General features: G+C 38.9%; 1 protein-coding gene across 1 annotated transcript; it reads right to left on the reverse strand.

The window, feature by feature from the left end:
* Positions 1-16,577: 16,577 nt before the first annotated feature.
* Positions 16,578-17,193, reverse strand: LOC142537619 (uncharacterized). The gene is made up of 2 exons (XM_075643119.1): positions 16,949-17,193; positions 16,578-16,863 (listed from the first exon to the last, which is right to left on the reverse strand). Exons 1-2 carry the CDS (start codon positions 17,191-17,193, stop codon positions 16,578-16,580), a joined length of 531 nt encoding a protein of 176 aa, XP_075499234.1.
* Positions 17,194-27,658: the final 10,465 nt, after the last annotated feature.

The following is a 27,658-nucleotide window of genomic DNA, read 5'->3' on the forward strand; positions in this document are numbered from 1 at the left end:
CCAGTGGGCTTGAGTAAAATCAAGTAAACTTTAAAAGGTCCCAAATGTGTTTGAGACATTTAAATAAAAGTTTATGGGCCTTATAATTGTTACAATCCCAAGTCAAAAGGCATTCAAGGGAGATGAAGAGTTAGGGGACAACTTTTTCCACATCCAAGGCATGGCATGCCTTTTGGGAGTCACAATACCTTTTTCAAACACCAAGAAAGGTCTCCCCTTCACCCCTTGCATGTGATGGCCGAATTTTTGGCTATTCTCCTTCATATTTTCTTCATTTTTTTTGGTAGAGAAAAGATCAGACTTCTCAAAGAAAAATTCTCTAATTTTTCTAGTGCAAAATTAGAGTTGATCTACCTTGTTAGTGGTGGACCTTATTTGAAGAAAGGAGTCCAAAATCAAGGAAAGCTTGTAGAGGGTCTTGCCATTCAAGAGCTAAGGTGTTTACACCTTAGTTGGAGCCAAAACATCAATCCTTGTGATTGATAGGTAATTTTTCTAAATCACCCTATGTATGACATTTCGTGTTTTTGTATTTGCTACACACTATATGCTTAGGGTGCTCGGTTTTGTTTTCTTGTTAAAAAAAAACTTTTGAAACTTCCGTTGCGCATTAGCGCACCTTAATCGATCCTCTTTCAAGTGGAATCAGAGCTAAGGATACTATTTTGTGTAGCATTTACATTATATTGTATTGAGGTCGATTTCTAACCGCATGAGAAGAATCTTTGCAACAAAATCAAGGCCGGCTTTTGGGAATTTTGGGGCAGAAAGTTGCTGCCCGAAACGGGAAGCAAGGGCAGCCCGAGGGGCTGCCCGAACAGCCCCTTGATTTTAAATAAATAATTTTTTTTTTAAAGTTGGCCGGAATCCGGCGACGGTGATGACGACTAGGGTTTCCAAAAATGTTTTGGATTATCAAAGTGTCATGGGCCTTGATGTTGTTGGGCCATTAGATGGCTAACATATTTGTGAAATTTAAATGTGCCAAAATGTTTTTGGTGAAAAATGATTTTTTGGGCCCTTAAGTTTAAATTTACAATAGTTGGAAATATTTTCTCATGAAATAAATAATTTAAGTTGGACTTTAATTATTTATAGTAAATGGTGATTTTCAAGAAATTCGGTTATAAATAAATTAATTAGAAAGTAGACAAAGGTGTTTGTATATTTTGTTAATTTAGTTTATAATCGTGGCGGTTAGTGATTGGATCAAGATATATAATATTGGATCAATTAATTATTGTGATAATTAAATGATGGTGTATGATATGTGATATTATGCATGAAGGATGATCAAAAGCCCAAGCCCAATTTGCTAGGTGTATGCTAGGATATTTTGTGTTGAATGATTGTAATAATTATTAATTTATAAAGTGGGCTTGGTTTATGGTCCGTTCCCACCCCATGAGATGTATCCCTATTTGTCATGGATATTTATTTGTAAATATTAGAATAGTGGAATATCAAGATTGGAAGATGGTGGCCTTGATGATTATGAAGATCGAAGACATGTAAATATTGGAAGATTATGTAATAGTTGCATTTGCATCGCTTGCATTTCCCTATGATTGGACCTAGGCCTGTGCTTAGCTCACGCGGGCCATTAGTTTTGGGGCGATTGATCATCCTTGTTTTGTTTACTGTATAGTATATGCATGATATGTTATAAATAATGAGTATGTGCGTTATTATTATGATAAAAACAAAGTTGCATGAATCCGGCAAACATACGATAAAACATGGCGAGATTTTAAATAAAATTAATGATGAGACCTTTCAAAATTAAAAACCCTCATTTTGAATAAGGTTCAAAATTAATATCAGCCCGAAAAGGGGAATTATAAAGTTGTTTATAATTTCCACGTCTTCCATCGACAATGGGTGCATGATGAACGCTACCCGTGCTCGGGTCTCGGCTCATATTATTGGGGGGGCCCTGGGTGCCGGAAAGCTGTGACATCCATTGACATGGTGATGTGAACTACGTGGAACACCCATGATTTCGGCTCATATTATTGAGGGAACTCATGGCGACCGTCCATTAAGGTTCAACATCGATGGGTAAGGCTTGACACGTAAAGATGAACGACGTCATATTATTGGGTCCTAATCAAACGTGAGACAAAAGTTTACGTAGAGGGTTGCTTGGAGATGTAATTGCAAACTACCTTTTAGGAATTGTGATTGGCTGATATTATTCGGAATCATAATTCGCTAATTGGACCTTGCGTACCTACTGAGGAAAGGAATTTCCCGTTTTCACTAGAGGGTAAGTGAAAGATGTCAAAACAGTGGGAGTAAAAATTTATGAAGTAAAAGTCCATACTTCATATCTTACTAAATATTTTAAAATAGTCGTTAACATTTATCTGTTTTACTTTTCAATATTTTTTGACAATGTCTTCGATTCGCAATCCACTATACTCGACAAACACGTATTAACCGGACCTAATTACCTCAATTGGCTAAGAAATCTAAAAATCGTCTTGAATTCGGAAAGGATAGCGTATACACTTACTAAGTCGCCCCCTGTTGAGGCTCTGACTGACTCCACTCCTGAGGAATTGCAGACTTAAAACGAATGGTGTGACCATGACTTGAAAGCCAAGTGTTATATGCAGGCTTCTATGAAAGATGAGAAGTCGGTTCTTTATGTGGGCTCTTCATCTGGTATGAAGACTGGTCTACTTGGGAAGGGAAAGAAGCGTTCTTTCCAACGTCCCAAGAAGAACGTGCCCTTGAAGAGGCAAGCTCCGAATCCCGTTGTGGCAGCCACACCAGTAAAGGCTGACAAGACTGCTAAAATTTATCATCACTGCAAAAATCATGGACATTGGAGGCGTAACTGTAGAGAATATCTTGCCCAGAAGAGTTCTAGAAACGGTATGTTCTATATTGAAGTAAACATTTCAATTAACTCTACTTCTTGGGTATTGGATACCGGCTGTAGCTCACATCTCTGTAATGATTTATAGATGATGGGAAGAAGTAGGAGACTTAGGGAAGGTGAGACCTTCTCGAGGTTGGGCAATGGAGCAAGAGTTGCTGCCAAGGCCGTGGGAAATGTTTACTTATTGTTGAAAAATGATTTTAAGTTGATTTAAAGATATGTTTTGTTTGTACCTGATTTGGTGAAAAACATTGTTTCCATTTCTATGCTTGATAAAAATAGATATTCTTGTTTATTTAGCAAAGGTGTTTGCAACATTTACAAGAATGAATGTTTAATTGGTACTGGAGAACTTGAAAACGATATCTATAACTTAAAATTGAAAGATATTCCACTAAACAATGTCCTAGCAATAACAACAATAAACAAGCGAAAGCAAGATACTCTTAATACGACACAATTATGGCATGCTCGATTAGGACATATTTCCCTAAGAAGATGAACAAGCTAGTGGGAGTGGACATGTTTGATATGTCTGATATTAATGCTCTCACAACTTGTGAATCCTGTCTAAAAGGAAAGATGACCAAAATTCCCTTTAAGGGCCTTGTGGAGCGAGCCAAAGGGTTATTGGATTTGATCCATACCGATGTGTGCGGTCCGCTTAGCTTCACCACAAATCATGGACATGTCCTACTTCATCACCTTTACCGATGACTTTTTGAGGTATGGGTATGTGTATTTGATGAAATACAAGTCTGAAGCCTTTGAAAGGTTCAAAGAATTCAGAAGTGAAGTAGAGAAACAGTTGGGATGAAGCATCAAGACACTTCGATCGGATCGAGGTGGTGAGTACTTGAGTGCCGAGTTCGAAGAGTATCTTAGGGAGAATGAGATTCTCTCGCAGTGGACTCCGCCCGCTACACCACAGTTGAATGGTGTTTCGGAGCGTCGTAACCGGACTTTGATGGACATGGTTCGGTCTATGATGGGGTTCACGGAGTTGCCGCCATCCTTTTGGGGATATGCGTTTGAGACAGCGGCACTGTTGTTAAACAATGTCCATTCAAAGGCAGTTGACAGGGCACCATATGAGATATGGATGGGTAAACCTCCAAAGTATTCTTATCTAAGAATATGGGGGTGCCCTGCTTATGTGAAGCAGGTAGTGAGAGATAAATTGGATAGTCGATCCATTTTATGTTACTTTGTGGAATATCGAAGGAATTCAGTTGGATATTATTTCTAACATCCCCAAGAAACAAAGGTGTTTGTTTCTAGGAATGCAACCTTTTTGGAAAAGGAATTTCTATTGGATAGAAAAGGGGAGATGATAGAACTCGAAGAGGTTCGAGAGACACCCACAATTATAGAAACCACACCCGAAGAGCCAATAGAGGAGATACAAGCTCCTAGAAGATCCGAGAGAGTCTCGAGACCACCTATGAGGTATGGTCTGCTTCTTGAAGAGGGACATGATGAGCCTAACCATGGATGTGATCCAAGGACCTTCAAGGAAGCGTTATCCGATGCCGATTCATCCAAGTGGCTTGAAGCAATGGAATCTGAGATGAATTCCATCCATTCGAACCAAGTGTGGAATCTCGTGGATCCACCTGAGGGAATTGTTCCCATAGGGTGTAAATGGATTTACAAGAGGAAACTTGGGGCGGATGGGAAGGTATTGACCTTCAAGGCGCGATTGGTAGCAAAAGGATATACTCAAAGACAAGGAGTTGACTTTGAGGAAACCTTTTCTCCAGTTGCAAAGTTCAAGTACATTAGGATATTGCTAGCCATAGCTGCATGGTATGACTATGAGATATGGCAGATGGATGTCAAAACAGCCTTTACTAATGGGGATATTAAGGAAGAGATTTACATGTCTCAACCTGAAGGGTTTACATCTGTCGGAAGTGAGCATATGGTATGCAAACTTCAGAGATATATTTATGGTCTAAAGCAGGCATCTAGGAGTTGGAACCTTAGATTCGTCAAAGAGTTTGGTTTTACTAAGAATCCTGAGGAACCCTGTGTGTATAAGAAGATCAGTGGGAGTGCTGTGACATTCCTGGTGCTGTATGTTGATGACATTCTGCTCATTGGAATGATGTAGGAATGTTGCAATCAACTAAGATATGGTTAGCGAGTAAGTTCTCGATGCAGGACTTGGGTGAAGCATCTTTTGTATTGGGAATACATATCTATAGAGATAGATCAAAAAGATTGCTTGGTCTCACCTAGTCCACATACATTGATACGATCGTGAAGCGTTCTCGATGGATGAGTCCAAGAGAGGACATCTACCAATGTGTCATGACGTGTCCCTATCCAAGTCTATGTCTCCCAAGACTGATGCAGAGATAGCGGCGAAGACACGCATTCCTTATGCATCTGCGATTGGTAGCATCATGTATGAGATGATATCTACACGTCCTGACGTGGCTTTTGCACCAAGTGTAGTGAGTAGATATCAATCCAACCCTCGTCTTCCACACTGGAAAGCTGTGAAAGACATCCTCAAGTATTTGAGAAGGACCAATGAATTGTTCTTGGTCTATGGGGGTGGGGAACTGAAATTGAAAGGCTATACCGACTCTAGCTTCCAAAGCGATATCGATGACTCGAAGTCAACCTCTAGGTTCGTATTCATGCTCAATGGTGTTGCTGTCTCTTGGAAGAGTTCCATGCAAGATAGTACAACGTATTCCACCACTGAGGCAGAATACATTGCTGCATCAGCTGCAGCAAAGGTGGCTGTTTGGATAAGGAATTTTGTCTAAGAGTTGGACGTCATTCCTAATGGAGTTGCTTCTGACCCGATGTTGTGTGACAACACGGGAGCCATTGCTCAAGCAAAGGAGCCAAAGTCTCATCAGAAGTCCAAACATGTATTGAGAAAGTACCACATCTTCCGAGAGATTGTGGAAAGAGGATATGTCTCGATTGACAAAGTCGGCTCCGCAGATAATGTTGCTGATCCACTAACTAAGCCTTTACCTGGACCATTATTCGAGAAACATCGCGAATCAATGGGTTTGAAGCATATGGGTAGTTGGCTCTAGTGAAAGTGGGAGATTGTTAGAGTAGGTGTCCGTCGAGCCAAGTGTTGCCGAGTGTTCCCAATAAAACTCTATGTATAAACAATCTTTATTTTAATAATATTTGAATTTATTGTATTGGCACATCTTTATCTGTATACCCTTGCTAGTTGCATAGATAAAGTCCTTGAATATACAAATAGTAGAAAAAATATGAGATGCTCATATGATGAGTATCATGAAATTCTTATTTGGAATACTGTATATTCAAAACAGTTCCTAGTCGATTCAGCCGCCGCTAAGAAGGATATAGGCCGCTCGAGTTTGAGAATAGTATCTGCGATGTGAGTACCATGTTTCATTGGTAGCGGACATTGTGATGTCCGAGCATGCAGATAGGTGCTCCTGGTAGAGTGCACTGAACAACCCTCCATAAAGGACTTTCCAAGTGGTTCTCACTTATCGAGTGGAAACGTCCTTGTTCATGGTTGTACACCATTAGTCCTTATGACCCGGGACAACATTGTGACTCTATGTGCTAGCATTGCACTTTGACTTTTTTACCGACTCTTTAGGGGTCATCAGGTGGCAAGGTTGAGTGTTTTGTCGAAACATATAGGAAGTCGATGCATTGTAGTCGGGGATTCACCGCTTACCTTCGGGTTACCCGAACAGCCCTTATTTTTAATAAAAAAATTTTTTTTTGTTGCCGGAATCCGACGACGTTGCTCCGGCGACGGCGATGACAGCTAGGGTTTTCAAAAGGTGTTTTGAAATATCAAAGTGTCATAGGCCTTGAGTTGTTGGGCCATTTGATGGCTAACATATTTGTGAATTTAAATGGGCCAAAATATTTTTGGTGAAAATGAATTTTTTGGGCCATTAAGTTTAAAATTACAAAAGTTGCAAATATTTTCTCATAAAATAAATAATTGAAGTTGGACTTTAATTATTTATAGTAAATTGTGATTTACAAGAAATTCGGTTATAAATAAATTAATTGGAAAGTAGACAAAGGTGTTTGTATACTTTGTTAATTTAGTTTATGATCGTGGTGGTTAGTGATTGGATCAAGATATATAATATTGGATCAATTAATTATTTTGATAATTAATTGATGGTGTATGATATGTGATATTATGCATGAAGGTTGATCAAAAGCTCAAGCCCAATTTGCTAGGTGTATGCTAGGATATTTTGTGTTGAATGATTGTAATAATTATCAATTTATAAAGTGGGCTTGGTTTATAGCCCGTTCCCACCCCCATGAGATGTATCCCTATTTGTCCATGGATATTTATTTGTAAATATTTGTATAGTGGATGATCAAGATTGGAAGATGGTGGCCATGATTATTATGAAGATCGAAGACATGTAAATAATGGAAGCTAATGTAATAGTTGCATTTGCATCCCATGCATTTCCCTAGGATTGGACCTAGGCCCGTGTTTAGCTCACACGGGCCATTAGTATTGGGGCGATTGATCATCCTTGTTTTGTTTACTGTTTATAATATATGCATGATATGTTATAAATAATGAGTATGTGCGTTATTATTATGATAATAACAAAGTTTCATTAATCCGGCAAACATACGATCAAACATGGCGAGCTTTTAAATAAAATTAATGATGAGACCTTTCAAAATTAAAAACCCTCATTTTAAATAAAATTCAAAATTGATATCAAGCCCGAATCAATGGATGCATGATGAACGCTACCCGTGCATGATGAACGCTACCCAGTGCATGATACAAGCATTCCTTATGCATCTGCGATTGGCAGCATCATGTATTGGATGATATCTACACGTCCTGACGTGGCTTTTGCACCAAGTTTAGTGAGTAGATATCAATCGAACCCTGGTCTTCCACACTGGAAAGCTGTGAAAGACATCCTCAAGTATTTGAGAAGGACCAATAAGTTGTTCTTGGTCTATGGGGGTGGAGAACTGAAATTGGAAGGCTATACCGACTCTAGCTTCCAAAGCGATATCAGTGACTTGAAGTCAACCTCTGGATTCATATTCATGCTCAATGGTGGTGCTGTCTCTTGGAAGAGTATCAAGCGAGACAGTACAGCGGATTCCACCATTGAGGCCGAATATCTTGCTGCATCAGATGCAGCAAAGGAGGCTGTTTGGATAAAGAATTTCGTCCAAGAGTTGGACGTCACTCCTAATGGAGTTGCTCCTGTCCCGGTGTTGTGTGACAACACGGGAGCTATAGCTCAAGCAAAGGAGCCAAGGTCTCATCAGAAGTCCAAACATGTATTGAGAAAGTACCACATCCTCCGAGAGATTGTGGAAAGAGGAGATGTCTCGATTGACAAAGTCGGCTCCGCAGATAATATTGCTGATCTGCTAACTAAGCCTTTACCTGGACCATTATTCGAGAAGCATCGCGAATTGATGGGTTTGAAGTATATGGGTAGTTGGCTCTGGTGCAAGTGGGAGATTGTTAGAGTAGGTGCACGTCGAGCCAAGTGTTGGCCGAGTGTTCACAATGAAACTCTATGTATAAACAATATTTATTTTAATAATATTTGAAATTATTATTGGCACATCTTTATCTGAATACCCATGCTAGTTGCATAGATAAAGCCATTGAATATACAAATATTAGAAAGAATATGAGATGCTTATATGATGAGTATCATGAAACTCATATTTGGAATACTGTATATTCTAAATAGTTCCTAGTCGATTCAGCCGCGGCTAAGAAGGATATAGGCCGCTCGAGTTCGAGACTAGTATCTGCGATGTGAGTACCATTTTTCATTGGTAGGGGACATTGTGATGTCCGAGCATGCAGATAGGTGCTCCTAGTAGAGTGCTCTGAACAACCCTCCATAAAGGACTTTCCAAGTGGTTCTCACTTATCGAGTGGAAAAGTCCTAGTTTATGGTGGTTGTACACCATTAGTCCTTATGACCCGGGACAACATTGAGACTCTATGTGCTAGAATTATACTTTGACTTGTTTACCGACTCTCATGGGGTCATCAGGTGGCAAGGTTGGGTGTTCTGTCGAAACATATAGGAGTCGATGCATTGTAGTCGGGGATTCACCGCTTACCTTCGGGTATGGATATCCTATGTGTTCTCATGTATGTGTAGTATGAAATCTCTGATCAGAGTATGGTGGTAATTATGAAAGGGGTTTCATAGATTACACCATCGATGCAACTACAACATGACACATAGTATCGATTAATTGACAACTTTCGATATAACAATGTTTGTCGAATCGGTCGGGATATATGAGTTTTAGGGATCGTACTGTACGCTAACCATAATTGAATGGTTCTTGCAGGCACTATCATTTTATCCCTTGGGAATCATGTAAGCGATGCTGCTAGGCGTTTAACATGATTGGTTGGGTACTATCAGGCTTGAGTTCTGACGTTCTTGTTATCAAGGAGTTGATAAGTAAGAATGTAGGAATTGGGGTATGCTCATATAAGGACATGTTTAGTCAGAATCACATGGAGATGTGAACCCACGGCTAGTTGTATCAATGAACCATTGAGGGCCACACAAGTACTAGCTTTCTAGATCCCGTTGAGAAGTTAAAATTGTTCAATGTGTTGAACGGCTTGTAAAGGAGTTTATAAGCATAAATAAAATAGAAGTATGACTTCTATAAGGAGAATGTAACTTTTAATTTGAGGAAGTGTTCCTAAATTAAAAAGTTGGCCAAATAAATAATGTATTTGAAAATTGTGATTTTCATAAACATTATTATGAACTAAATTAAATTAATTCAAGTGTTGAATTAATTAAACCCTAGTGGGCCTAGTAGAGTCCAAATAATTAAATTATTAAACTAGTGGGCTTGAGTAAAATCAAGTAAACTTTAAATGGGCTTTAAATGTGTTTGAGATATTTAAAATAAAAGTCCACGAGCCTTGTAATTGTTACAAGCCCAAATAGATTTGCATGCATGGGAGGTGAAAAGTTCGGAGACAACTTTTGCAACATCCAAGGCATGACATGCATTTGGAATACACAACACCTTTTCCCACAACAAAGACTAGTCTTGCCTCCTCACATTTTTGAGTGTGCTTGGCCGAAAATTTGAGAGATTTTCTCCCAAATATTCTCTCAATTTTCTTCTTCAAGAGTTGAGGAAAGAAATCACTTCTCCTTGAAAAATCCTTTTGTTTTTCTAGTGCAAAATAAGAGGGGATCTTCTTAGCAAGTGGTGCGCCTAATTTTGAGCAAGGTGTGCTCAAGGAAAGCTTGAAGATTTGTCATCCTTTCAAGAGCTAAGGTGTTTACACCTTAGTTGGAGCTATCATCAACCTCAAGAGGTTGATAGGTATGATTTCTTTACACCCTATGAATGTCATAGTTGTGTTTTTGTATATGCTACAACACTAGTACATAGGTGGCCGGAATTTTCTTGTTGAAAATCAATTTTTGAACTTCCGTTGCGCTTTCGGGCACCTAAAATCGATCCCTTTCAAATTAGAGATGAGACAAAGATATCCAGAGTTATTTCCATGATGTGAGTATTTATTCAGCTTTTTATTATATTGCTTCTTTTACACGCTTTGATTGATTGCTTGCGAGTTCGAGGACGAACTCATATCTAAGAGGGGGAGAAATGTAATGCTCAAGATTTTAGTTTGATACTTTTGAGTTTACTATGTATTATGAATAAGGGAATGGAAGAACAGACACGGAGAAGCGACATTGCAATTTGAGTTTAGTTGCAAAGTATAGTGTTGGAGTAGAAAGACCTAGTGCACCCGCGCTTTAAAAGCTACCGCACCCGCGGTGTTGGGACATTGAGGGCAGCGCACCCGCGGTAAAATAGCCTGCGCACCCGTGGTCGTTCTTCTAAAATTTTGGAAGAGATACAGTACGCTCACCGCACCCGCGGTCGAATGGCTAGCGCACCCGCGACGCGACGTGCAGAATGAAAAATAAGCCACATGTCTTCCCCATGCATTTAACATGTACTCACCTTCATTTCCTCACTTTACAGCCAGGATCACCGAAAGCAACATTCAGAAATCCTCAAAGTTTTATCATAGCTTAGATTTTGAATTGTGAAAGATCTAACCGTCCGATTATCGATCCGAGTTGAGATTCTTGCTCCTCTTGTTACAGGCTACGAAAGGATGTAAGTTTTACTCCATTTCAGCATGTTTCGAAATTGATATAGGGGAGGAAGTATAATTTGAACTCTAAAATATGTTCTTGAGATTACGAGATACGTATATTCGAAATCGGATCGAAGAAATGTTACCGTATGTGATTATTACGATTTTTCAGCATATATGTGTATGAGATTATGCAGATTTCAGCATAGTAGATGTATTATGATAAGAATTATGAGCTATGGTTATTGATTATGGATGTTTGAGTTGACTGGTATGGCGAGATTGCGCCGTTATGCCGTTGAAACAGAATTTGATCGAGTTCTGATTATATCCAGTATTGATTGAGTAGTGTATTGATATTATACTCTCTGATATTGTCATTGTCAGATTGAGTATTGACAGATTCGAATCAGAGACTTCGACAGAATCAGATTTACAGAAAGAAAGGTATAAGTCAATGTGGTATTGGGAGATCGACTCGAGTAGGATATACTTGAGTTTCCCTAAATCACATACTTCTTGTTATTATTTACATTGATTTGAATTGATATGCTTGTTCTATTGATTTATAGAAGCAGGTATTAGACGAGTATTAGACGAGTGATCTTGTGACATAAGTGCCGATAGTGATGGAATCGTCACTGGCACATTGCACGTTGTCACAAGATAGTTGAATTGGCGATAGTGCCACAGTCTGTGACGTATAGGTCAAGACACAGGATGTTTGGTTATATCGAAGTGGATAGAATTGGATTTTCTTCTATTACTGATGTTCGACATAGGAATATCAACATCTGGAAACCGAGATCCCTAGACTAGGATTAAGTCTAGTCTGAGCCGTGGAGTCACGAGTATGATTTACGATTTCATATTGATTATGTTTCAGATTTGATACATGTTACTGATATTTGTTATATGCTTTTACATTGTTTATATGATTGCATAGTTTCATTGATTTATACTGGGATTTTATTCTCATCGGAGTTATCCGGCTGTTGTCGTGTTTGTATGTGTGCATGACAACAGGTGGGACAGGTTCAGGGTCGAGGAGATGAAGATAGATTGTGATTAGAGTGGAGACTACGGACTTGGATTAGAGATAGGGTTTGGACACTTGACATTTAGTTGTTAAACCTTAGTTGAACGATTGTATATATAGTACAAGACTTGTAATTAATAATGATATGTATATTAGATTGAATCCCATTACATTCCGCATTTTAAAAAAAAAAATTTAGACCATGTTTATTATAATTGATTAAATTGTCCTAATAATGGTTAAGAGTATGATTAGCGTCCGGGTCCCCACAAGTTTGGACTTAACACTGCCAAAACTGAAACTCTTAGTTTACTAAATATCTCACAGCTCTTCGACTGAACATAGCACAACTGATCTAGTTAAGATCAAATAAACAATAAAACGATTTGTGCTTGTAAGCTCGAAAAGTAGCCTCAAATGCTACAAATAAATCAGATAAGTGTGAGCTTTTTGATTCTTGAGTAAGAGCGATAAATTCAGCAGGGTAACAACAAGCTTGAAAATAGATAGATCGATTGGGTTGCTTGCTCAACCTCTCTTCTCACCTATTTATAGGCTTCTCTTCAACGGTAACATTAAATATAATTTGTGTAATGTACCGTACTTTTTACTAGTTAAAATTTGCGGAAAAATTAAAAAATTTCTTAAATGTAAACATCCATACGGTCGTCAACTCATTGTTCATAAAAAAAAATATATTTGAAATCATCCATCCCAAATAAAACTTGGCTAAAAGAAAAGCTTGCTCAAAACATCTCGCATCAAAATATAAAATCAGAGTATCACTATTTTCATACTTAAAATCTTAAAATAACGTGGGCGGTCCTCGGGTCTAGCCTTCTGCTTAGTCGAAGCCTGCTCCTTGGTCCCCACCCCTCGTCTCATCATGATCACCCTCACCTGCATCGATCAAGTCTAGTGAATCTAAAGACTCAACACGTATAAACTGGAAATAGCAAATATTACATAATAAAACCACATGCAACTTTAAATAGGGCGTACATACATGAAACTTGACTTGCATACATACATAGACGTGCCATAACGTGAAAACTTTCATAAACATGCTTGCATAATTGAACATACTTGAACATACATAACTTTATTTTGCGTAGAGGCATGTTTCAAAGCAAGTGACTCATACATAATAAATGCCTGATCAGACAAACCACAGTACTGGGCTGACAGGGACGTATCCACTGCCACATACATGAGATCCCCGTTCATGATTTAACGGGCTGGTTGGTCCCCGTTCATAATTTAACGCTTTCCAACCACGATCTAACCCGTTCATAATTTAACGGGGTGGAGAGGTCCTCGGCCACGTTCACCGACTTCCAAATCCATTCATAATTTGGTCACAAGACATTTAGCATACCTCAAAAATAAAATATTTTCTTTTGCACGTCAACATACTCACTTGGCGTTGAGGGATCCATTGGACTTCGACTCGGGCCGCTGCTGCACATACTAAAACGAAACTGCATACTTAACTTGCATAGCTTAGACGTACTCATCATGCTTACTCTCAAGTTCGATCATTTCTTAAGACATTCTAAAATTTCCCCTGACACGACCTTGATAATCCTTGCACTAAACCATGACATCAAACCCCAAAACAACAATTAAACTTTTCCCAAAACGTGAGTACACGGACCCCGTGACAGGGTCCGTGTACGGGTCCGTCTAAGTGCGGTGGAAAGAATACTCAGAAAGAAGAAGGGGCACGGACCCCGTGCCCAGGTCCGGCTCCGGGTCCGTGTGGGTGCGGGGAAAAATTGTTGTTAAGAAAAGGTAAGGCACGGACCCCATGCCCTAGTCCATGTGGGGGTCCGTGTCCGCACGCAAATTTGACACTAATGAGAAAACAAAGGCACGAACTCCGTGTAAGGGTCCGTGTAGGGGTCCGGCTAGGCACTGATGGTCGAAACCTGCGTGAAGGACTTGACGTAATATTTCATTCTCCTCAACCAAACTCGATGGCTACGAGTCGACACCTTAAGACACTTCCTAAAACACTAAGGCATTGTATCAAACTTAAGTAAACCATTAAAATTATTCCCAAGAGCAACAACAATCAATAACCCCGACACAATCTGAAATTGCCACCATTTGTTTTCCTACGACTCTTGGATCAACTTAGTGCCTATCGACACGAAACCAAACGTTAATAACCATCCCAACATCATAAACATTGTACCTATATGCAACAGTGATCACCCGCCGATCCCCAACGAAGCCTGCAACATAAATTTCCAGAACGCATCAACATCATAATTTTTTGAAAAACGTAGTTTGAGCAGTCCCACAAAAAACGCCATAACTCACTCAATTTTCATTCAAAAATTTCGAATTTTATATCAAATCGAAGGCATCAAAAATTTCTACGTTTTTCGTATTGAAATTTTTCTCAAAATCTCGACCGAAAATTTGAAGTTTTAACAAGAACAGTAAAAACGTGATTTAGATCTAAAAATTTTCCTTCAAAATTGATCCTAACAATTATTCGCCCAAACTATGAACATCATACATGAATTTTACGCATAAAACAGTGCAACACATAATATGACATGATCGACGCAGCAAAAGAGAGATTATACGTGCCTTTTTGATATCAAACGTTACCGAAACAGCGTCACCGAAGCGGAGATAGAAGCGAGGTTGATCCGGGACGAACGTGACGCAATTTTCTGGCAATAAAATTGATCAAAACTTGCTGAAATTTCCAGAAGGAGAGGCGGCTGCACTAGAGTAGGAGGAACCCTAGGTTTTCTTCTTTTAAAATTATGAAAACTGAATGTGTGTGTGATGTGTGTTAGCGTGAGTTTTAGTGTGTGTAAACATGTGTGTGTGCGTGCATTTAGAAGGTTATTAAGGGGAAATAAACCTTGGTTTAATAAAATAATTAACTACTAAGTGAAATACTAACTCTTCTCTAACTTTAATAAAGTCTCAACATTTAAAATAAATTGCACACTAACTACCCTATGAAAGTTTTAAAACTCTAAAATTCCTAAATAAATAAATTAGGCTTAGAAAATGCTAAAACTCAATAAATTATTTAAAATGCCTCATCCTTAGCTTTAAAATAAAAATACCGCATTTAAAATTGCCACCAATCGTCACCGGTCTCTTTTCCTCGATCCTGCCTCGAATAATCGCCTGAAACATGAAACTCGAAAAACATTTTAACGTGCATCACATAAACATGAATACTTTAAAATAATGCATTCTCATAAATCATGCATGGCTAAAACTCATTTAAAATTAATTAAATGATCTAATAATTAAACAGATGCATGGGTTATACGTGTACTGGATTTGGGCACTACAATTTGAATCATTATATCTTGATTGCCACGTCAATATTCTTCTGACATTCGTACACTGTAAGCTCTGAAATGCGGCGTTCCACTACGAGTTGCAGTCTGCTTTGTACTATTGTCGATTGAATTTCCTTTTCAACTGATGACGTGTACAGCTAAATGATCAGCTGATAAGCTCACAACTGAATATGTCAACTGATCAGTCAGTTGCCTTCGTAAGTTCAGTTCAGCTGGTTTCAGTTGCCTTCGATAAACTGCGCATTAATCTTCAGTTAGGCAACTGTCAGTTGATTTATGTAGTTCAGTTACTTCAAACTACTCGATCAGTTAGTCCAATAAATTAATCACTTAGTTTGTCAAACAACCGAAATTAAGTTTCCAACAATCTGTATCTCTTAATTCACAAACATGTTAATCAATAGTTAAAACAGATGCTAAGTATCCTGGACACCCCTTCTGTAGTAATTTACAATCCTTCATACAAGAAATTATCCGAAGAGGTAAGGATATACCTGCACTTGCTACTGTGAATGGTTCAGCTCCTATTGGCGCAAATTTGATCATTTTCATGCCATAGTCAATAGTAAATCTGTACTTCGAGAGCCAATCCATTCTCAATATCACATCAAAATCGGTCATTTTCAGAACTGTCAAATTAACATAAATCTGATGGCCTTGGACATATATTGGACACCCTCGCGCAATCTGATCTGTTTATAATTCTTGCCAGGAAGGTAAAGCTATGGAGAGTTGTGTCTCTGTTGTGCTTGTTGTAATGCTCAGTCTCCTTACAAACGATTCCTAAATAAAGGAATGTGTGGCTCCTGAATCTAGTAAAACAATAGCAGTGATACCAAAAATCAAGAACATACCAGTGATCATTGATGTATCGGCATCCACTTCCTCATTAGTCATCGAGAAAAGGCATACCTGTACTTTCTCAGAACTACCTGGACAATTTCTGGCGAGATGCCCTGGCATTTTGCAATGATAACAAACATTGGTATCTTGCATACATTCACCACCATGGGGTTTGCCACATTTAGGACAAGGTGGTCTGTCTTGTTCCTTACGTGGAGGGGGGCCCTCGCCACGTGGTTCCTCTGGTCGAGTACCTCTGCTATCGGTCTTTTTGCCTTGTCCTGTTCCTTGGCTCTTTTGAAAGTACTGCTACCTTCGCTCTTGCCTGTCTCTGTCAATGTCTTCTTCATCATGTTCTGCCATAAGTGCTCTTTCCACTATCTCCCCATATGTAGCAACTTTCGACATTCGTACATCTCTTTTAATTTCAGACCGAAGTCCCCGCATGAAGTGTTTGCCCTTACTTGTGTCATCTTGTGCAATATATGGTACATATTGGACTCCAGCCTCGAATTGTTGTATATATTCAGTCATTGACATGGTTCCTTGCTTCAAATTGAGGAAATCACTGGCTTTCTTGGCTCGTACATCTTTGCTAAAATATTTTGTTGTAAAACGTAGATTTAAATGTATCCCATATCAATGGTCTCGTAGGTAATGCCACTTTCGCACTCTCCCACCATATTCTTGTATGTTTCATTAATAGAAAGATGACACAAGTTACTTTATCGGCATCTTTCATGGGGAGGTAGGAGAAGATGCACTCCAATGATTTAATCCATTCTTCTGCTACTGCCGGATCGGTGCTTCCCATAAATTCAGGAGGATTCAGACGTCGAAAGCGATCATACACATCTGTTTGAACAGGCCCTTGTCTGGGTAGCAAGGCTTGTACTTGTGCCTGCTCATGTGTTGTCCGCTGCATTTCAAGTAACTTTTGTATCTGTTCCCCATGAACTTTTTCTTGTTGTTGGATCAGCTGAGAAAAATCATCTATAGGTCGTGGCGCACTGCCTTCACCCTCGACTGCTAGGGCCTTGCTCTTAGATGACTCTCCTCATGTACCTTACGTTTAGGTAGGATCGTCGTTTATCCTACATGTAGGACACGTAGAAGCACATAACTTAGCATAAACTATGAGATACAAAGATACTTACTTGCGGAGTTCCCCATGTGCGGATGAAGTGCATTGTCTTCTCTGTCGAAGAACCATGGGCTCTGATACCATTCTAAAATGTCACACCCTTACTCTATACTTGACATGGTTACCATAATCAAAATAGGATTTGAATCATATATCTATATTATGAAACAATTCAAACAAGGGGCATCAATTTGATGGTTTAGAAAAATTTTGGCATGATGTCCGTATATTTTGTATACACCAATAACTCAAGAAACAACAACAATACATACATATATTATTATTATTATAAACAAACATACTCGATATCATTATACACATAGACAAAATATTGTAAAATTTGTTTCAAACCATGACATTTCATTCACTATTGTGAGGACCCAGACACTAAATCATTCTTTTCAATCATCATTAGGATTAAATTGATCAATTAAATAAACTGGGTCGCAAATTTTTTTTAATGTTGAACACTTTATAATCAAGTGTACAAAATACTACAACAAGTTATGCATTATTTTATTGATTTACAAAATCAAGTGCAATATCTATAACAAGATCAAAAGGACAAGTCTTGTACAAATATACAATCACCACAAACTAGGGTTCAACAACTACATATCAAGTGTTGGAAGCCCATTCTACTTCTAAGCCCAGATCTCCAGTCTAATCTCGATCGTTCATCCTCTTCTCGACCCTGATCCTGTCCCACCTGTTGTCATGTACACATACAAACACAACAACAACCGGATAACTCCGGTGAAAAATATATTTCCCAGTATAAACAATGTATACATGCATTTCATACAAACATATAGAAAAGCATATAACATTTGTAAACAACATGTATCATAATCTAATAAACATAAATCGATACAAATATGTAAATCAAACTCTTTAACTCTTACTCTTTTGACTCGACTCTTATCTAGGGATCCCGGTTTGAATAAGAACGTAACAAGTCTCCCACCTACTCTTCCTAGCTAGATGGTGGTACGTTCTTATTCCCAGACATTGCCTTCTATATCGAATCTCTACAATAGGAGTCGATCTTCTCCTAAGCACATCGATATACACCAAATGTCAAGTGACCTGGCACCTCTGCAAAAGACTCAATGCATGCTTTGCTATAACTCAATAGACTAAGCATATCAATCTCAAGAATTGCAAACACATCAAAGCAATTACAATAAAGTATGTGGTTTTGAGAAACTCAAGCTATCTTTTACTCGAGTTGTATCATCCCGGCTTAACATTGATTTATACTTTTCGTTTCGTAGTTCTTGGTTGAATCAAACCTCAATCTGGCTTTGTTCAGTCTTCGAAGCCTTCAATACCAAATCTGGAATGACATTTTGAGAAGTACAATATCATATACAACTCAAGGTAATACTGGATATGATCAGAACTCAATCCAATTCTGTTTCGACGGCATAACTGTAAGATCCAAAATTAAGACGACGTAATCCAACTGCATGCAACTCTAGGAATTATGAAAGATGAGTAATTAACTGATTTTAATTGCTATTTGATTATGTGACATACATGTTTACATGTAAATTATGATTTCATTATCATCATGCATAAAATTGTATTTTTAAGGAATATTCAAGTGTCGATCGAGGAACGGGGACCGAGGGCTGAAAAACGTAAAATGTCCGTATTAAATAATTATTTTTAATTATTTAAAATATGGTCGATGCTTTTTAGTATTTTCGAAAATAAGGGGTTTTTGATGTGATTTTATACGCCGGGACGTAAATTTTATCGGTGTTGACTTTTCAACAAAATACGAACTTTTTGGCAACCCGGCTATTTAATTCACAAACTATTTATACCAAAACTTTAATAATATATTTTATTTAATTCTAATTAAAGACTAATGGGCTTAATTATTGGCCTAATAGGCCTAAAGCCTAGTTAGTAATTTAATTAGAGTATATAATATATTAAAACACCTAAAACCCTATTCTAGCAACAACAATCGGCCACTCTCTTCAAATTGTGAAAACTCTCCCCACCCCTCTCATACACACACGACACACTTGCATAACACCTTAAAAAGATTTTCGAAAGTTCAAGTGGAAAGCTAGCCAAGGAGTCCCTCCGTTCTTTGACGTCAACGGATATTCGTGCGTAAATTACGCAAAGGCACGCCTATTCTTTCTTTCAAACCATCAGCACATCATATTATTTGTTTTATGCATAAAAAGTTTGCAAAAAAAGTGACACTTTATGAAATTCTCGTTTTTGCATGTATTATGAAATTTTCAAGTAGGATTTTTATCCAAATTGTGATGTTTATGTGCATAAAGGGGCTGCCATGTCTAGGAAGTGTTATGATAAGGTTTTGCAGGAATTTTAGGCCCCTAAAACGCCACACGAACTCCACACATGAACTTGTACACAAAAACGTCATGCAATTTGTTGTCATGGGCTGTAAGGGGTTCTGGTCTTATGTTTCAAGGGTGGGGCTTGGTGCGGTTGGTTCCAGGGGTTGGCCAGGGTCACGAGGGAGTCAAGGGTAGAGTCCTAGCCGAGCTAGGACTCGAGCTAAGTGAAAGGGATCGATTTTAGGGTGTTCAAATGTGCAACGAAAGTTCAAAATTTTTTTCTAGGGCATAAAACCGAAATTTTAAGTAAAAATTGAACACCTTTGTACTAGTGTGTAACATATACTAAACACCTTTGTCATACATAGGGTGTTAAGAAATTATACCTATCAACCTCTTGAGGTTGATGATGGCTCCAACCAAGTTGTAAACAACTTGTCTCTTCAAAGGCAAGACAATCTACAAGCTTCCTTCCTTCAAAATTAGGTCTACCACCAACTAGCTAGAACCCCTTTTATTTTGCACTAGAAAAATAAAAGGAATTTTCAAGGAGAAGTGTATGAATTCTTCAACAATTGAAGAACAAAATTTTGAGAGAGTTGGAACAAGAATTTTCGGCCAAAGCATCAAGGGAGGGAGGAGAATGAGTTTTCTTGGTGTTGTAAAAAGTAGTGACAACCTTTTGCATGCCATGCCAATTTTTTAATCAAAAATATTCCCCAACTCTTCACCTCCCAAGCGTGCATTCTTATTTGGGCTTGTAACAATTACAAGGCCTATGGACTTTAATTTAATTGTCTCAAACATATTTGAGCCCAATCAAACTTTACTTGATTTTACTCAAGTCACTAGTTGAATAATTATTTTACTATTGGGCTCTACAAGACCCAATATGATTTAATTAATTCAACACTTGAATTAATTTAATTATTTGGACTCTACTAGGCCCACTAGTATTTAATTAATTCAACACTTGAATTAATTTAATTTAGTCCATAATAATGTTTATGAAAATCACAATTTTCAAATACATTATCTATTTGCCCAACTTTTAATTTAGGAACAATTCCATAAATTAAAAGTTACATTTCACTCATAGAAGTCATACTTCTATTTTTCCTTACGCTTATAAACTCATTTATAAGCCGTTCAACACATTGAACTATTTTACTTCTCAACGGGATGTAGAAAGCTAGTACTTGTGTGGCTCTCAATGGTTCATTGATACAACTAGCCGTGGGTTCACATCTCCATGTGATTCGGACTAAACATTTCCTTATATAAGCATACCCCAATTGATACATTCTTACTTATCAACTCCTTGATAACAAGAACGTCAGAACTCAAGTCTTATAGTACCCAACCAATCATGTTAAACGCCTAGCAGCATCGGTTACATGATTCCCTAGGTATCAAATGATAGTGCCTGCAAGAACCATTCAATTATGGTTAGCGTACAGTACGGTCCTTCAACTCATATATCCCAACCGATTCGACAACCATTGATTTATCGAGAGTTGTCAATGAATCGATACTATGTGTCATGTCGTAGTTGCATCGATGGTGTAATCTATGAAACCCCTTTCATAATTACCACCATAATCTGATCAGAGATTTCAACCTACATACACATGAGAACACATAGGATATCCATACCCGAAGGTAAGCGGTGAATCCCCGACTACAATGCATCGACTCCTATATGTTTCGACAGAACACCCAACCTTACCACCTGATGACCCCATGAGAGTCGGTAAACAAGTCAAAGTGTAATTCTAGCACATAGAGTCTCAATGTTGTCCCGGGTCATAAGGGCTAATGGTGTACAACCATAAACTAGGACTTTTCCACTCGATAAGTGAGAACCACTTGGAAAGTCCTTTATGGAGGGTTGTTCAGTGCACTCTACAAGGAGCACCTATCTGCATGTTTGGACATCATAATGTCCCCTACCAATGAAACATGGTACTCACATCGCAGATACTAGTCTCGAACTCTAGCGGCCTATATCCTTCTTAGTGGCGGCTGAATTGACTAGGAACCATTTAGAATATACAGTATTACAAATATGAGTTTCATGATACTCATCATATGAGCATCTCATATTCTTTCTACTATTTGTACATTCAAGGACTTTATCTATGCAACTAGCATGGGTATACAGATAAAGAAGTGCCAAAATGATAATTCAAATATTATTAAAATAAAGACTGTTTACACATAGAGTTTCATTGTGAACAATCGGCCAACACTTGGCTCGACGTGCACCTACTCTAAAAATCTCCCACTTGCACTAGAGCCAACTACCCATATGCTTCAAACCCATCGATTCGCGATGCTTCTCGAATAATGGTCCAGGTAAAGGCTTAGTTAGCGGATCAGCAACATTATCTCCGGAGTCGACTTTGTCAATCGTGACATCTCCTCTTTCCACGATCTCTCTGAGGATGTGGTACTTTCTCAATACGTGTTTGGACTTCTTATGAGACCTTGGCTCCTTTGCTTGAGCAATGGCTCCCGTGTTGTCACAAAACACCGGGATAGGAGCAACTCCATTAGGAATGACGCCCAACTCTTGGACGAAATTCCTTATCCAAAGAGCCTCCTTTGCTGCAGCTGATGCAGCAATATATTCTGCCTCAGTGGTGGAATCCGCTGTACTGTCTTGCTTGGAACTCTTCCAAGTGACAGCAGCACCATTGAGCATGAATATGAACCCAGAGGTTGACTTTGAGTCATCGATATCGCTTTGGAAGCTAGAGTCGGTATAGCCTTCCAATTTCAGTTCTCCACCCCCATAGACCAAGAACAACTTATTGGTCCTTCTCAAATACTTGAGGATGTCTTTCACAGCTTTCCAGTGTGGAAGACGAGGGTTGGATTGATATCTACTCACTACACTTGGTGCAAAAGCCACGTCAGGACGTGTAGATATCATCTCATACATGATGCTACCAATCACAGATGCATAAGGAATGCTTGTCATCACCGCTATATCTGCATCAGTATTGGGAGACATAGACTTGGATAGGGACATGCCATGACACATTGGTAGATGTCCTCTCTTGGACTCATCCATCGAGAAACGCTTCACGATGGTATCAATGTATGTTGACTGGGTGAGACCAATCAATCTTTTTGATCTATCTCTATATATCTGTATTTCCAATACAAAAGATGCTTCACCTAAGTCTTGCATCGGGAACTTACTCGCTAACCATATCTTAGTTGATTGCAACATTCCTACATCATTCCCAATGAGTAGAATGTCATCAACATACAGCACCAGGAATGTCACAGCACTCCCACTGACCTTCTTATAAACACAGGGTTCCTCAGGATTCTTAGTAAAACCAAAATCTTTGATTGTACTATCGAATCTAAGGTTCCAACTCCTAGATGCCTGCTTTATACCATAAATAGATCTCTGAAGTTTGCATACCATATGCTCACTTCCGACAGATGTAAACCCTTCGGGTTGAGACATGTAAATCTCTTCCTTAATATCCCCATTAAGAAAGGCTGTCTTAACATCCATCTGCCATATTTCATAGTCATACCATGCAGCTATGGCTAGCAAAATCCTTATGGACTTGAACATTGAAACTGGAGAAAAGGTTTCCTCAAAGTCAACTCCTCGTCTTTGAGTATATCCTTTTGCCACCAATCGCGCCTTAAAGGTCAATACCTTCCCATCCGCCCCAAGTTTCCTCTTGTAAATCCATTTACACCCTATGGAAACAATTCAATCAGGTGGATCCATGAGATTCCACACTTGGTTCGAATGCATAGAATTCATCTCAGATTCCATCGCTTCAAGCCATTTGGATGAATCGGCATCAGATAACGCTTCCTTGAAGGTCCTTGGATCACATCCATGGTTAGGCTCATCATGGCCCTCTTCAAGAAGCAGACCATACCTCATAGGTGGTCTCGAGACTCTCTCGGATCTTATAGGAGCTTGTAGCTCCTCTCTTGGCTCTTCGGGTGTGGGTTCTATATTGGTGGGTGTCTCTCGAACCTCTTCGAGTTCTATCATCTCCCCTTTTCTATCCAATAGAAATTCCTTTTCCAAAAAGGTTGCATTCCTAGAAACAAACACCTTTGTTTCTTGGGGATGATAGAAGTAATATCCAACAGAATTCTTTGGATATCCCACAAAGTAACATAAAATGGATCGACTATCCAATTTATCTCCCACTACCTGCTTCACATAAGCAGGGCACCCCCATATTCTTAGATAAGAATACTTTGGAGGTTTACCCATCCATATCTCATATGGTGCCCTGTCAACTGCCTTTGAATGGACATTGTTTAACAACAGTGCCGCTGTCTCAAACGCATATCCCCAAAAGGATGGCAGCAACTCCGTGAACCCCATCATAGACTGAACCATGTCCATCAAAGTCCAGTTACGACGCTCCGAAAAACCATTCAACTGCAGTGTAGCGGGCGGAGTACACTGCGAGAGAATCCCATTCTCCCTAAGATACTCTTGGAAATCGGCACTCAAGTACTCACCACCTCAATCCGATCGAAGTGTCTTGATACTTCGTCCCAACTGTTTCTCTACTTCACTTCTGAATTATTTGAACCTTTCAAAGGCTTCAGACTTGTATTTCATCAAATACACATACCCATACCTCGAAAAGTCATCAGTAAAGGTGATGAAGTAGGCATGTCCATGCTTAGTGGTGATGCTAAGCGGACCGTACACATCGGTATGGATCAAATCCAATAACCCTTTGGCTCGCTCCACATGGCCCTTAAAGGAAATCTTGGTCATCTTTCCTTTTAGACAGGATTCACAAGTCGTGAGAGCATTAATATCAGACATATCAAACATGCCCACCCCCACTAGCTTGTTCATCCTTCTTAGGGAAATATGTCCTAATCGAGCATGCCACAATTGTACCGAATTTAGAGTATCTTGTTTGCGCTTGTTTGTTGTTGTTATAGCTTGGACATTGTTTAGTGGAATATCTTTCAATTTTAAGGTGTAGAGATCGTTTTCAAGTTCTCCAGTACCAATTGAACATTCATTCTTGTAAATGTTGCAAACACCTTTGGTAAATAAACAAGAAAATCCATCTTTATCAAGTTTAGAAATGGAAATAATGTTTTTCACCAAGTCTGGTACAAACAAAACATCTCTTAAAACAAACTTAAAATCATTGTGCAAATGCAAGTAAACATCTCCCACAGCCTTGGCAGCAACCCTTGCTCCATTGCACATCCTCAAGAAGGTCTCACCTTCCCTGAGCCTCCTACTTCTCCCCATCGCCTACAAATCATTACAGAGATGTGAGCCACAGCCGGTATCCAATACCCAAGAAGTAGAGTTAATTGAAATGTTTACTTCAATATAGAACATACCGTTTCCAGAACTCTTCTGAGCAAGATATTCCTTGCAGTTACGCCTCCAATGTCCAGGCTTCTTGCAGTGATGACAGATGTCAACAGTCTTGTCAGCCTTCACTGGTGTGGCTGCCACAACGGGACCCGGAGTCTGTCTCTTCAAGGGCACGTTCTTCTTGGGACGTTGGAAAGAACGCTTCTTTCCCTTCCCAGGTGGACCGGTCTTCGTACCAGATGAAGAGCCCACAAAAAGAACCGGCTTCTCTTTCTTAATAGTGGACTCAAAAGTCACAAGCATATTCACCAACTCCTCAAGGGTCGGCTCCATCTTGTTCATGTTGAAGTTCACCACAAAAGGATCAAATGAGCTAGGCAGCAATAACAGCAACACGTCGGTGGTCAGCTCCGAAGGCAATATCAAATCCATTCCTACGAGCTTGTCCACGAGCCCAATCATCTTCAGACCATGCTCATGGATCGAGGCCCCATCTTGCATGCGCATAGTGATCAGCTCCTTGACGGTAGCATGCCTAAGAGGCCGAGTCTGCTCACCAAAGAGCTCCTTGAGGTGCATATGAATGTCAGCAGCATTCTTTGCATCCTCAAAACGCCTCTGCAGCTCATCATTCATAGAAGCCTGCATATAACACTTGGCCTTCAAGTCATGGTCACACCAATCCTTGTAGGTCTGCAAATCCTCTGGAGTGCAGTTAGTCGGAGCCTTATCAAGGGGCGACTCAGTCAGTGTATATGCAATTTTTCTGAGTTCAAGACGATTTTCAGATTTCTTAGCCAAGTGATGTAATTAGGTCCGGTTAATATGTGTTTTTCGAGTATGGCAGAAAGCGGATTGCGAATTGAAGACATTGTCAAATTTTGTACTGAAAAGTAAAACAGATAAATATTAATGACTATTTTAAAATATTTAGTAAGATATAAAGTATGAACTTTTACTTTATAAATTTTTCTCCCACTGTTTTGACATTTTTTCTACCCTCTAGTGAAAACGGGAAACTCCTTTCCTCAGTTGGTACGTAAGGTCCAATTAGCGAATTATGATCCCGAATAATATCAGCCAATCATAATCCTTAAAAGGTAGTTTCCAATTGCATCACAATGCAACCCTCTACGTAAACTTTTGTCTCACATTTGATTAGGACCCAATAATATGACGTCGTTCATTTTCACGTGTCAAGCCTTACCCATCGATGTTGAACCTTAATGGACGGTCGCCATGAGTTCCCCCAATAATATGAGCCAAAATCATGGGAGTTCCACGTAGTTCACATCACCATGTCAATGGATGTCACAGCTTTCCGGCACCCAGGGCCCCCCCAATAATATGAGCCAAGCCCCGAGTACGGGTAGCGTTCATCATGTACCCATTGTCGATGGAAGACATAGAACTTATAAACAAATTTATAATTCCCTTTTTCGGGCTTGATATTAATTTTGAATCTTATTCAAAATGAGGGTTTTTTAATTTTGAAAGGTCTCATCATTAATTTTATTTAAAAGCTCGCCATGTTTGATCGTATGTTTTCCGGATTCATGCAACTTTGTTATTATCATAATAATAACGCACATACTCATTATTTATAACATATCATGCATATATTATAAATAATAAAGAAACAAGGATGACCAATCGCCCCAATACTAATGGCCCGTGTGAGTTAAAGACGGGCCTAGGTCCAATCCTATAGAAATGCATGGGATGCAAATGCAATTATTACATTAGCTTCCAATATTTACATGTCTTCGATCTTCATATTCACCAAGGCCACCATCTTCCAATCTTGATCTTCCACTATACTGATATTTACAAATAAATATCCATGGCAAATAGGGATACATCTCATGGGGGTGGGAACGGGCCATAAACCAAGCCCACTTTATAAATTGATAATTATTACAATCATTCAACACAAAATATCCTAGCATACACCTAGCAAATTGGGCTTGGGCTTTTGATCATCCTTCATGCATAATATCACATATCATACACCATCAATTAATTATCACAATAATTAATTGATCCAATATTATATATCTTGATTCAATCATTAACCGCCACGATTATAAATTAAATTAACAAAGTATACAAACACCTTTGTCTACTTTCTAATTAATTTATTTATAACCGAATTTCTTGTAAATCACAATTTACTATAAATAATTAAAGTCCAACTTCAATTATTTATTTCATGAGAAAATATTTGCAACTTTTGTAAATTTAAACTTAAGGGCCCAAAAAATCATTTTTCACCAAAAACATTTTGGCCCATTTAAATTTCACAAATATGTTAGCCATCCAATGGCCCAACAACATCAAGGCCCATGACTCTTTGATAATCCAAAACACTTTTGGAAACCCTAGTCGTCATCGCCGTCGCCGGAGCTCCGTCGCCGGATTCCGGCCAACACATTTTTTTTTTATTTTCAATGGGGGGTTCTGGCAGCCCCTCGGGCAGCCCGAGCTGCCCGAAATGGGCAGCAACAAGCTGCCCCAAATCCCCTCTCAAAAACCTTGATTTTTGTTGCAAATATTTCATCTC

Source organism: Primulina tabacum, chromosome 2, assembly GCF_025594145.1.
Source record: "Primulina tabacum isolate GXHZ01 chromosome 2, ASM2559414v2, whole genome shotgun sequence".
NCBI lineage: Eukaryota > Viridiplantae > Streptophyta > Magnoliopsida > Lamiales > Gesneriaceae > Primulina > Primulina tabacum.